General features: G+C 41.9%; 1 protein-coding gene across 1 annotated transcript; it reads left to right on the top strand.

Annotated features, from left to right (window-relative positions):
* Positions 1-2,761: 2,761 nt before the first annotated feature.
* Positions 2,762-6,625, top strand: LOC127800400 (uncharacterized; the record flags this gene model as incomplete). Its single annotated transcript, XM_052335019.1, is given in 1 exon segment — positions 2,762-6,625. A coding segment is annotated over 1 exon segment (3,864 nt), but the record flags the coding sequence as incomplete, so codon positions are not given.
* Between the last annotated feature and the right edge of the window lie 5,662 nt (positions 6,626-12,287).

The following is a 12,287-nucleotide window of genomic DNA, read 5'->3' as shown; positions in this document are numbered from 1 at the left end:
TTTGGGGGAGGCCTCATCATTGGATTTTCACGAAACATTATCAGGGTAGGCAAGTGTAACTCTTGAGAAGGGGATACATTTCAATGGTAGCCACCATTTCCCCTCAGGTTCATTTTCATAGGAAATCTAGGTTTGGCCAATGATCCAACATGGGATTCCTCAACCAAGGAGTTTGTCAGAAGACCTAGGCACCGGATCAACCAAGGAGTTAGGTCTAGCTTAGGGGCATAGCACCAGACTAAATTGAGGGATTCAAGTGAGTTTGCCGGCATAGGCATTGGAGCATTCGATAATCCCGAGTTCTTCTATGGTCATAGGCACTAGATTAGGACAAGGCAACCAGACCTTTGGGAGTGGAATCATTTCTGTAAAACCCAAGGTTTTTAGGGCATTGTTATAAAGCGTTTCCTTGAAAGTCAAAGGATACGGTTGATACATGTGAAGTACCTAGGTAATAGCTGATAGAACACATATTCTCATATTATTTAGCCCTCAAATTTAGTTTTTTTTGCACATTAGTTGTGTCCTTTTTATTCATCTTGGTTTTATTTTATAGGAATTGGGCTTCACACTATTTTACTTTATTTTTCCAGGTTTAGGGCTATGGGAGCATGATATGGGGCATGAAACGTCTTGATGGCAATGAGATATCTTGGAAATTGGAGAAAGAGAAGTAAGGGCAATTTTAGCAGATTTAACCTCCTGCACTTCCTTCAGTATTTTGGCCAAGATAAATTTCCATAATGAAGATTATGTCTTCAGAGATATTGTAGAGGACTTCTAGGTATTTCTGTAATGGTATGTTTTGTCCAAATCCGAGTCCGTTTGGGCCTTCAAACAGCACTTCAAAGTCGGGGCTAGGAAGTTGGGTCAAATTAGGAAAGCTGCACAGATGCTGATTCTTTAAAAGGCCATATCTTGGGTGTCCGATATCCAAATCAAGTGATTCAAAAGCCCAAATTCATCTAATCTTCCTGATATACAATTCTTATGAAGAGGACGAAGCCCAGTCCGCACGTTAACCTATCCGAAATCGGCTGTGAAGTGGCAGTAACCTAGGGTTTCATCCTTAAGCTCTACTTAAGCACCTTAAGTGGCCGATTTTGTGAGAATTTTTTCGAAGGGCGTGAACAATAGCCAGCTTTCCTTCTCCCCATTGTTCTTGTCAAGATGGAGGGCTAAGGATTCTGTAATCAGTTGCAATACCATCCTTGTTCCCGGTTTGAGTCTTTGGTTTTAATGGAAATCTAGTTTTTAGTTTTAACTTTATTGTTCTCTTGTTTCTGTTCTCTCTTAAATCTGTGTATGTGTTGATGCCGGTTGGATGAATGCATGCATTGTCTTTGTTTGAGAATCCAAGGTTTTTGTGCTCGGTTGAGGCTTTAACTAGAAGCAAGAACAATCAATCTCGAATCTGTGCAATAAGGGGAATCAAAACTGATAGATTGAACTAAGAGGTTTCTGAAATCTTTTTATCGGTTTTCTTTCCAATCTTTGGCGGTTGTTAAAGGATTTTTGTGATTTCTGATTTGAGGATTAAAACTAAACAAATTGTTTATTGAGAAGGCGATGAAAACTGGGATAGAAGGTTGGTTTGCAATTGATTGCATCTCGATTTCTCGTGTTCTTGCTTGTTTAGTTTTCTGTTTTTTATCAAAAACTTCCCCCCCCCCGTTTAGCCTTGTTTTGACAGATACGCTTGAGGTTCATTGGGAGACGACTTTGGGTTGCACCCTTGCTGCAAATCAAAATTCTTATTCAACTAATCTATTGGTGTTCGACAGCCCCGATCAGATTTTGGCGCCGTTGCCGGGGAACCAATCTCGTTTCTGTCAAAAGAAGACTGATTCAAAAAAAATATATATATATATATTCTTTGATAATCTAATAGCAGAAGTTGTGGTTGCTACTTGGTATATAGGCTGGAAACTAGCTGGTTGCGGGCTACCGGTCCAAAGCGAGTTAACCATACTCGGCACTGCTAGATACAACGCCACGTACCAAGTTTATGCCATAAATCAAGAAGTGAACATGCCTTCAGGAATAGCTGCTGATAGAAAACTCTTATTCTTTATTTTGTAGTGAGACCAGCAAGCTGCATCCAAGTGCAAGAGATAGCCAAATTCAGCAGTTTTGACAGCAAACTCAGCAAGTGCAAGACAAAAACTTCTTATTCAGCAGTTTTGACAGCCTCCATGACAGATAGCAAAATTTAAGGATTGAGAATAAGATACCGGTTCTATCCTCTTCCTTTCTCATCCTTACTTGATGTTCTTTCATGTCTTTATGCCTCCCTTGATGTTTTCTTGCATTTAGAGTGGTCTTTGAGGCAAAATAGGAGCTGATTTGATAAAAAAACGATTTTGACAGTTACTGTTCACTGCTTCCAACTTTCTCCGATTTTTCTGAAACTTGGTGTCCAAAGAAATGGGGGTGTGAGGATTATGAGTCACTGTATAACAGTGAGGAGATCGTTTTTTGGCCAAATTCCAATGTTTAGACCACTTTTTGGTCCATTTTGTGTTTCTCAGTGGCTAATTTTGTGTGGTTTTTAGTGTTTTTAGGTCCCTCAGTGTTTTAGTGTTGAAACTTTGTGAAAAATTACATAAAAAAATCATCTAAGGGCTTCTTGTTTGACCTGTTTTAGTGTTTTTGTGTTTGTGTGTTTTTTGTGTTTTTGAGTTTTTGGTGTGCATAGGCCAGTTTGTGTGCTGTTCTTTGTGAGTCATTTTGAGTGTGTTTTTGTGCTGATCTTTAGTGCATGACCAGGTCCTCTAAGGGCATACCAATTGACCTAGACCTTGAAATAGAAAGGACCCTTAGGAAGCAAAGGAAGGCTAGAGAGTTAGAGCTTCGGATACTTGATAATCCTCCTGCCTCTTCTGCCACTGCATCTGATATTCCTTCTGTTTCTATACCTACCCCTGACTTAAACACAATGGCGGGTAATGGGAATGAACACAATCGGAATGGAAATAATGGAAATAATGTAAATCATGGTCATTTGGATGGTAGAACCATTAGAGAATTGGCTGCCCCTGATGTGCACTACCAGTCTTTATGCATTCAATATCCCCAATTGGATGCAACCTTTGAATTGAAATCTGGGCTAATCCATTTGCTTCCCAAGTTTCATGGCCTTGCAGGTGAAGATCCGCACAAGCACCTCAAGGAATTCCATGTTGTCTGCTCCACAATGAGGCCACAAGGAGTTGATGAGGAGCAGATAAAACTTAGGGCCTTCCCATTCTCATTGGATGGAGCTGCAAAGGATTGGTTATACTACCTACCACCTGCTGCCATCACAAGTTGGGATGGGCTAAAAAGGATCTTTTTGGAGAAGTTCTTTCCAGCATCCCGAACAGCCGCCATTCGAAAAGAAATTTGTGGCATAAGGCAGAATCATGGGGAGACATTACATGAGTATTGGGAGCGATTCAAGAAACTCTGTTCTAGTTGTCCACACCATCAAATCAGTGACCAGCTGCTGGTCCAATACTTTTATGAAGGTCTTATTCCAATGGATAGGTATTTGGTGGATGCAGCTAGTGGAGGAGCCCTCTCTGAAAAGACACCAACAGCTGCTCAGGAGCTAATCTCCAAGATGGCACAGAATGCCCAACAGTTTGGTACCAGGTCAGCCACTCCCATGAGACAAGCCAATGAGATTGGTGTTGCTGCCATCAGTGACCAACAGAGGATAGAGAACAAACTGGAGGAATTGGCCTCCATGGTCAGACAGCTAGCCCTTGATAAAGGACAGTCCAAATCTCAGCAGGTATGTGGTATTTGCTCATTATCCTCCCATGGTACTGACCAATGTCCTCAACTGCAGGAGAATATAGAAGCTTGTGCTGGCATTTTTCCAGGAAGACCCTTCCAGCCACAGCATCAGCAGCCACAGCAACAAAGATATGATCCATATGCTGCCACCTATAATCCAGGGTGGAGAGATCATCCGAACTTGAGGTATGGAGGTCCTTCCAACCAGCCATTCCAGCCACAGCAACAGCAACAGCAACCTCAGCAGCACAGATTCAATGCACAAAGACCAAGTCAATCAATGCAGCAACCCCAACCAGCTCCTAAATCCGAATCAAGCTTGGAAGATATCATGAAGCAGCTCATTGCCAACAATCTCCAGTTTCAGCAAAGGACCGACACTGCCATACAAAATTTGGAGACACAGATTGGACAGCTGGCAACCAACATCAGTGAGCTACGGAGTCAAGGTTCGGGTCAGTTGCCTTCACAGCCAGTTTCAAATCCAAGGGGCAATGTAAGTGCTATCGTTCTCCGCAGTGGCAAGGAGTTAAGCAGCCCACCCTCTCCACAACCAGAATTTGGGCAGCAACAAGAAAGCCAAAAGGAAGATCATCCTCCTCCCATTCAAAAGGACAAGCAGCCCACCACCATTGATTAAGATAGAGGAGAGACTTCTCACAACCATCCATTGCCATTTCCTCACCGAGCCACTCAAAATAAAAAGAGGGCAGAAGCTGAGTTGGACAAGGAGATCATGGAAACTTTCAAAAAAGTTGAGGTGAACATACCACTCTTGGAGGCCATCAGACAGATTCCCAAGTATTCCAAGTTTCTCAAAGACTTTTGCACCCACAAAAGGAAACTGAAAGGAAATGAAAAAATCAACTTGGGGAGAAATGTGTCAGCATTGATTCAACCTGCCATGCCTCAGAAATGCAAAGATCCAGGGACTTTCACCATTCCTTGCACTATTGGAAATTTGCAATTTCATAATGCTATGTTGGATTTAGGAGCCTCTATTAATGTGATGCCTAAATCTGTGTATTCTTCTTTGCAGGCAGGCGCAGGCACATTGACATCTACAGGAGTGGTGGTCCAGTTGGCAAATAGGAGCACAGCATACCCTGAGGGAGTATTAGAGGATGTATTAGTAAAGGTAAAGGATTTCATATTCCCTGCTGACTTCTATGTTTTGAATATGGAAGATGATCGTACACCCGGAGATGCACCACTTATTCTAGGTAGACCCTTCTTGAAAACTGCAAGGACAATAATTAATGTGCATGAGGGTACTTTATCTATGGAGTTCGCTGGTAACACCATTCAATTCAATATCATTGATGCCATGAAGTATCCCTTAGAAGATCATTCTGCCTTGCATGTTAACTTTATTGACTTAATGGTGGAGAAAGCATGTGTTGAGTTGTATAATCTTGAGTCTGAATTCCCCACCATCCATGATTTTCCTGATGATATGCATTGCCCTCAATGTCATGACGGACTCAGTAAGTGTAATGCTTGTTCTGAAATAGATGAGTTTTTGAGTATTGTTGATAGTGCGCCTTCTCATACTATATCCGATTCTCATGTGCCTCCCATAGAGGAAGTTTCTGTTGCTGAGAATGTAGTGCAGGTAGGTGGAAACATAAACAGATTGGTGCCTTCAATTCAACAGCCACCCACCTTGGAGTGTAAGCCCCTGCCCGAGAATCTGAAGTACGCCTACTTGGCAGATGGAGACAAGCTACCCGTGATCATCGCCGACAACCTTCAGCCTGACCAAGAGGAGAAGTTGCTGAATCTGTTGAAGCAACATAAGAGAGCCATAGGTTGGTCACTTGCAGACATTCCCGGTATATCCCCTTCCTTATGCATGCACAAGATTCATTTAGAGGAAGGAGCTCGACCAGTGAGGCAGCCCCAAAGGAGACTCAATCCCACCATTCTAGATGTGGTCAAGAAAGAGGTAAGTAAACTACTTTCGGCTGGCATTATTTATCCTATCTCTGACAGCAAGTGGGTGAGTCCAGTGCAGGTAGTTCCGAAGAAGACAGGATTCACAGTGGTAGCCAATGAGAGGAATGAGCTAGTGCCCATGCGAGTGCAGAACAGCTGGAGAGTCTGCATTGACTATAGGAGGCTCAACCAAGCTACCAGGAAGGATCATTTCCCACTCCCATTCATTGATCAGATGCTAGAGAGGTTAGCTGGAAAGTCCCATTACTGCTTCCTTGATGGTTTTTCTGGTTATTTTCAGATTTGCATAGCACCGAAGGATCAGGAGAAGACCACCTTCACCTGCCCCTTTGGCACTTTTGCATACCGGAGGATGCCATTTGGTTTATGTAATGCCCCAGGTACGTTCCAGCGATGCATGGTGAGTATATTTTCAGAGTTACTTGAGCATTGCATGGAAGTTTTCATGGATGATTTTTCTGTTTATGGGACCTCCTTTGATGAGTGTCTGATCAGTTTGGGTAGAGTCCTAGAGAGATGTGTTGAGAAGAATCTTGTCCTAAATTTTGAAAAATGTCATTTCATGGTTGAGCAGGGGATTGTTTTGGGTCATGTTGTGTCCAAGAGGGGTATAGAGGTTGATAAGTCCAAGGTCGATATCATTTCTTCTTTGCCTTACCCCGCGTCTGTGCGGGAGGTACGATCTTTCCTTGGACATGCAGGATTCTATAGGAGATTCATCCAAGACTTCAGCAAGATTGCCCTTCCAATGTCCAACCTGCTTCAGAAGGATGTGGAATTCAAATTTGATGAGTCTTGCAAGATGGCCTTTGAGGAGCTCAAGAGGCGCTTGACTTCTCCACCCATCATCCAGCCACCCAACTGGGACTTGCCATTCGAGCTCATGTGTGATGCTTCCAATTATGCAGTTGGTGCCGTCCTTTCACAACGAGAGGAGAAGAAGTCACACGTCATTGCTTATGCCTCACGCACTCTGGATAACGCCCAAGCAAACTACACCACTACTGAAAAGGAGCTTCTTGCCATTGTGTTTGCTTTAGATAAATTTCGCTCTTATCTCCTGGGTTCTAATGTTGTCGTGTTTTCTGATCATGCAGCTTTGAAATATCTCTTGAAGAAGCACGATGCCAAACCCAGGTTGATACGGTGGATGCTCCTGCTTCAAGAGTTCAATGTTGAGATCAAAGATAAGAGTGGAGCTGAAAATCTTGTGGCTGATCATTTGAGCAGGCTTCCTTCCCCTTCAGATGCCACTACCATGGACTGTCAGCCTATCAAAGATGACTTCCCAGATGAGTTACTCTATCACTTGCATGGTACTGAGCCCTGGTATGCTGACATTGTTAATTTTCTAGCTGCATCTGATATCCCTGCCCATCTTAAGAGAGATCAGCTAAGTAAATTTAAAAGTCAGGCCAAGTACTATGTATGGGATGATCCATATCTATGGCGCATGTGTAGTGACCAAGTCCTTAGGAGATGTGTGCCCGATATTGAGTTTGCTTCAGTCTTGCATTTCTGTCATTCACTTGCATGTGGTGGTCACTTTGGTCCTCAACGCACAGCTAGAAAGGTCCTAGACTCAAGTTTATATTGGCCATCCCTTTTTCGAGATGCTCATACATTTTGTAAGAATTGCACACGTTGCCAGCACACAGGATCAATATCACGTAGGAATGAAATGCCTCAGCAACCCTTACTATTTTGTGAGATCTTTGATGTTTGGGGCATTGATTTCATGGGTCCTTTTCCTGTCTCCTTTGGTTTTGTGTACATTCTTTTGGCTGTGGATTATGTTTCGAAATGGGTGGAAGCTAGAGCCACCAGGACTGATGATTCTTCTGTGGTTGCAGATTTTGTTAGATCTCATATTTTCTGCAGGTTTGGCATTCCCAAGGCCATCATCAGTGATCAAGGATCCCACTTCTGTAACAGAACGATGCAATCCATGCTTCGAAAGTATGGAATTTTACATAAAGTGGCGACGCCCTACCATCCACAGACCAATGGGCAGGCTGAGGTTTCAAACAGAGAGATCAAGCATATTCTAGAGAAGACAGTCCAGCCCAACAGGAAAGACTGGAGCAAAAGGTTGGAAGATGCACTTTGGGCCTACCGCACGACCTACAAGACTCCTATTGGCATGTCCCCATATCGACTGGTCTTTGGAAAAGCATGTCATCTGCCGGTAGAGATCGAGCATAAGGCCTATTGGGCGGTAAAGCAATGCAACATGAATATGACAGAGGCTGGTTCCCAACGAAAGCTTCAATTGCAAGAGCTTGAGGAATTGAGATTGGAAGCATACGAGAACTCCAGAATTTACAAGGAAAAAACTAAGGCTGCTCATGACAAATTCATCAACAAGAAAGAGCTCGAAGTTGGCCAGAAAGTCCTCCTATACAACTCCCGTCTAAAACTAATGCCAGGTAAGTTGCGTTCTCGTTGGATTGGTCCTTTTGTGGTTACTCATGTTTTTCCTTATGGTGCAGTTGAGCTTATGGATGAGTCAACCGCAAAGCGATTCACAGTCAACGGGCAGCGGCTTAAGCCATTCTACGAGAGCTTTCAGGAGCATACTATGGAGGAGCTGCATCTCCTCAACGCCGCCTACAATTGACAAAATCAGGCTGTCCCTCTCTCCTTATTTTATTTACTTGTCCTATACCTGATTCTTGCTGCATGCTTACATTGAGGACAATGTAATGTTTAAGTGTGGGGGAGGAGTTTTAGAAAATTGAAAAAAAAAATAAAAATAATGCAAAATGAGGCAAATTGAGTTTGAAAGAATTTAGCATGATTAGAAAGTTGATCTTATCTTTTTGGGCTTTCAAGTAAATTGGAAATGAGTTTGGGTTGGTGAGTTGATTGAGGTAGCCTTTGTGGGGATATTTGTGCATGTTCTTGTCCTTTCTTATGCTATGCCTACATCCACTAATTATGGGTATCACTCCAGAGCTTGTTTTGAATCTTTATTGAAGCTATCAATGCTCATGCATGTGAAAAGATGATTAAGGCATTCTTTCATTTTACTCGTCATACTAAAAAAAAAAAAAAAAAAAAAAGTGATCTTTTCCCTTCTTTAGGTTGAAGAACATTCATTGCATCCCTTGATTATGGCAACATATTAAGCAAGTCCTTTGGAATCAAAAAGAAAAATAGATAGAAAGGCCAAAGGCCAAGGTGAGATGGAGCATAAAACACACTCGCCAAGGTGAGATGGAGCGTAAAACGCACTCACAAAGGTTGGGATGGAGCGTAAAACGCACCCACCTTTCAAAAAAAAAAAAAAATTGTGTCTATTTTTTGCTTGCTTAATAGTTCTTCATTGATCTTGGGTTGTCTTGAGTGTTTTCTTCCTAAGGTTTACTTTACTTTTCATTGTTATCTTCCTATCCCTTTCACCTTACCATGTTTGAGCCTTGAATAAAAGTCCTTTTGATTTGCATGCATAAAGCACTAAGAGTGGAGATTTAGAAGATGAGCATATCTGGTAGTGGAATTATGATTGAGTGGAGTTGGGCATAGCATTTGAGGAACTTGAAAGCATGTTCTTATTCTATGAGGGTCTGCTTATTTTGACTCGCCTTGCCAAGTATAATTGCCATGCTACTTGTTTGTTTGGGAAGTGTAAGAAAGATGATCTTTGAAGTGTTGAATTCCTATAAAACTTGCCATGCCTCTCATTTTGCATTCTTTGCATCCTTTTTGTTCGAAAGAGTGAATGTTAGTGTTTAGTGTTTTGCCCAGGAGTGCAAAAGTCCAAGTGTGGGGGAAATTGATAGAACACATATTCTCATATTATTTAGCCCTCAAATTTAGTCTTTTTTGCACATTAGTTGTGTCCTTTTTATTCATCTTGGTTTTATTTTATAGGAATTGGGCTTCACACTATTTTACTTTATTTTTCCAGTTTTAGGGCTATGGGAGCATGATATGGGGCATGAAACGTCTTGATGGCAATGAGATATCTTGGAAATTGGAGAAAGAGAAGTAAGGGCAATTTTAGCAGATTTAACCTCCTGCACTTCCTTCAGTATTTTGGCCAAGATAAAGTTCCAGAATGAAGATTATGTCTTCAGAGATATTGTAGAGGACTTCTAGGGCTTTCTGTAATGGTATGGTTTGTCCAAATCCGAGTCCGTTTGGGCCTTCAAACAGCACTTCAAAGTCGGGGCTAGGAAGTTGGGTCAAATTAGGAAAGCTGCACAGATGCTGATTCTTTAAAAGGCCATATCTTGGGCGTCCGATATCCAAATCAAGTGATTCAAAAGCCCAAATTCATATAATCTTCCTGATATACAATTATTATGAAGAGGCCGAAGCCCAGTCCCCCCGTTAACCTATCCGAAATCGGCTGTGAAGTGGAAGTAACCTAGGGTTTCATCCTTAAGCTCTACTTAAGCACCTTAAGTGGCCGATTTTGTGAGAATTTTTTCGAAGGGCGTGAAAAGTAGCCAGCTTTCCTTCTCCCCATTGTTCTTGTCAAGATGGAGGGTTAAGGATTCTGTAATCAGTTGCAATACCATCCTTGTTCCCGGTTTGAGTCTTTGGTTTTAATGGAAATCTAGTTTTTAGTTTTAACTTTATTGTTCTCTTGTTTCTGTTCTCTCTTAAATCTGTGTATGTGTTGATGCCGGTTGGATGAATGCATGCATTGTCTTTGTTTGAGAATCCAAGGTTTTTGTGCTCGGTTGAGGCTTTAACTAGAAGCAAGAACAATCAGTCTCGAATCTGTGCAATAAGGGGAATCAAAACTGATAGATTGAACTAAGAGGTTTCTAAAATCTTTTTATCGGTTTTCTTTCCAATCTTTGACGGTTGTTAAAGGATTTTTGTGATTTCTGATTTGAGGATTAAAACTAAACAAATTGTTTATTGAGAAGGCGATGAAAACTGGGATAGAAGGTTGGTTTGCAATTGATTGCATCTCGATTTCTCGTGTTCTTGCTTGTTTAGTTTTCTATTTTTTATCAAAAACTTCCCCCCCCGTTTAGCCTTGTTTTGACAGATACGCTTGAGGTTCATTGGGAGACGACTTTGGGTTGCACCCTTGCTGCAAATCAAAATTCTTATTCAACTAATCTATTGGTGTTCAACAGCCCCGATCAATAGCCGAGGAACAAATGAAGGATTTTTTGAAAGATCATGGAAACTACTACGATGGGGCATCATCTTAAGGTATTTTGGAGAGGTTTAAGGAGTTTTAGGGCTCAAGTGATATAAGTGCAAAGAAGTTTTAGGCTAAGGAGTTATTTGTAAGAAGTTTAAAATATCTTGTAACTAATTGGTTAAGGAAACCAAATAAGCTAACTAATAGTTAGGGAACATAATCATGAGCAATGATGAGGAATCTTAAAAAACCTAATTAACATGTGGTGGCACATGTTTCAATGGACACATGTCGCAAGGAGGTGAAATGACACAAATCTCTAGGGACACGTGGCATGATCCTACGAAAGTAATGATTACAACCTTATCCAAGTGACACATGGAAAGTGACACATGGCATACTCGGATTGGCCATATATGCCTATAAATACTAAGCCCTTAGAAGGGACAATCTCACCATTAATCAAGAGGAAAAAATGAGGTGAGCTGAGAGGAGAAACTTTGCCGAAGAAGGAGGTAGAGAAATGCTTCGCCAGAAAATTTGGATCGCTACCGTAAAAGGAGTGAAATAACATCAAAACAACAAGGTAATTCTAATTTCTTTTCGTAGTTCAGTAAATAATTGAATAAGGGTCGTGTGGGTTCAAACGGAGGTCAAATCGGAGTCCGGACGAGGGAGAACGGGCCAAAAACCACAAGAGGTCAAAACGGGAGGGGCGGCGCGTGCAACTCATGCGCCACTTGACTGCTGCGAGTGCAGCGCATGGGGGTCCTTCCCCCAGACTTTGAGTGCGCATGAGGGGCCTTTCTAGCCCCAAATTTTCTTGTCTTGGTCCTTAAATTTATCCGTAGGACCCTATGTAAAAATATTTTAGGTTTAAGTTATGAAAGTATGTTATTTTTGCAGAAAAGCATTCCCGAACCCTGTGAACAGTAACTTAATGCTTCCAAACTAGCAAGGTGAATATTTCTTGCATACTTTTGCTACATCCCGATCATTTTGGCTTCATTGGGCGTGGGTGTTGGCTTACATATCATGCCTTTGTGGCTTACATGTCATTTTCCCTTGGTTATGCATATTCCTTTTGCTTTGTCCTATATCATGTTCATTGTGGTGACTGTGGCTAGTTGTTGGGATATCTGGGTGAGCTCGTGCTCTTACAGTGAGCTAAGGAGTAACAATGATGACCGTGGAGGTGATTGCAACACCTTGGCATTGCTACCACAGGGGCGGATTTCATAATGGCATTATTGCATCTGCATGCATGTACTTCATTGTTTGATTCACTCACCTAGATGTAATATCTAACTTGGGTTGATGCCCCTGGAACGTTCAATGTTCCAGGTATGTTGGAAGTGCCAGGTGTTTCAGGTTTTAGTTCGAGCGTGAGTAAGGAGATGATGCTTGGCTAGCTTTGGGGTTTTTTTCGAGT

This window comes from Diospyros lotus, chromosome 1 (genome assembly GCF_014633365.1).
Source record: "Diospyros lotus cultivar Yz01 chromosome 1, ASM1463336v1, whole genome shotgun sequence".
Classification (NCBI taxonomy): Eukaryota; Viridiplantae; Streptophyta; class Magnoliopsida; order Ericales; family Ebenaceae; genus Diospyros; species Diospyros lotus.
This window is presented reverse-complemented; position numbering and strand designations above follow the sequence as displayed.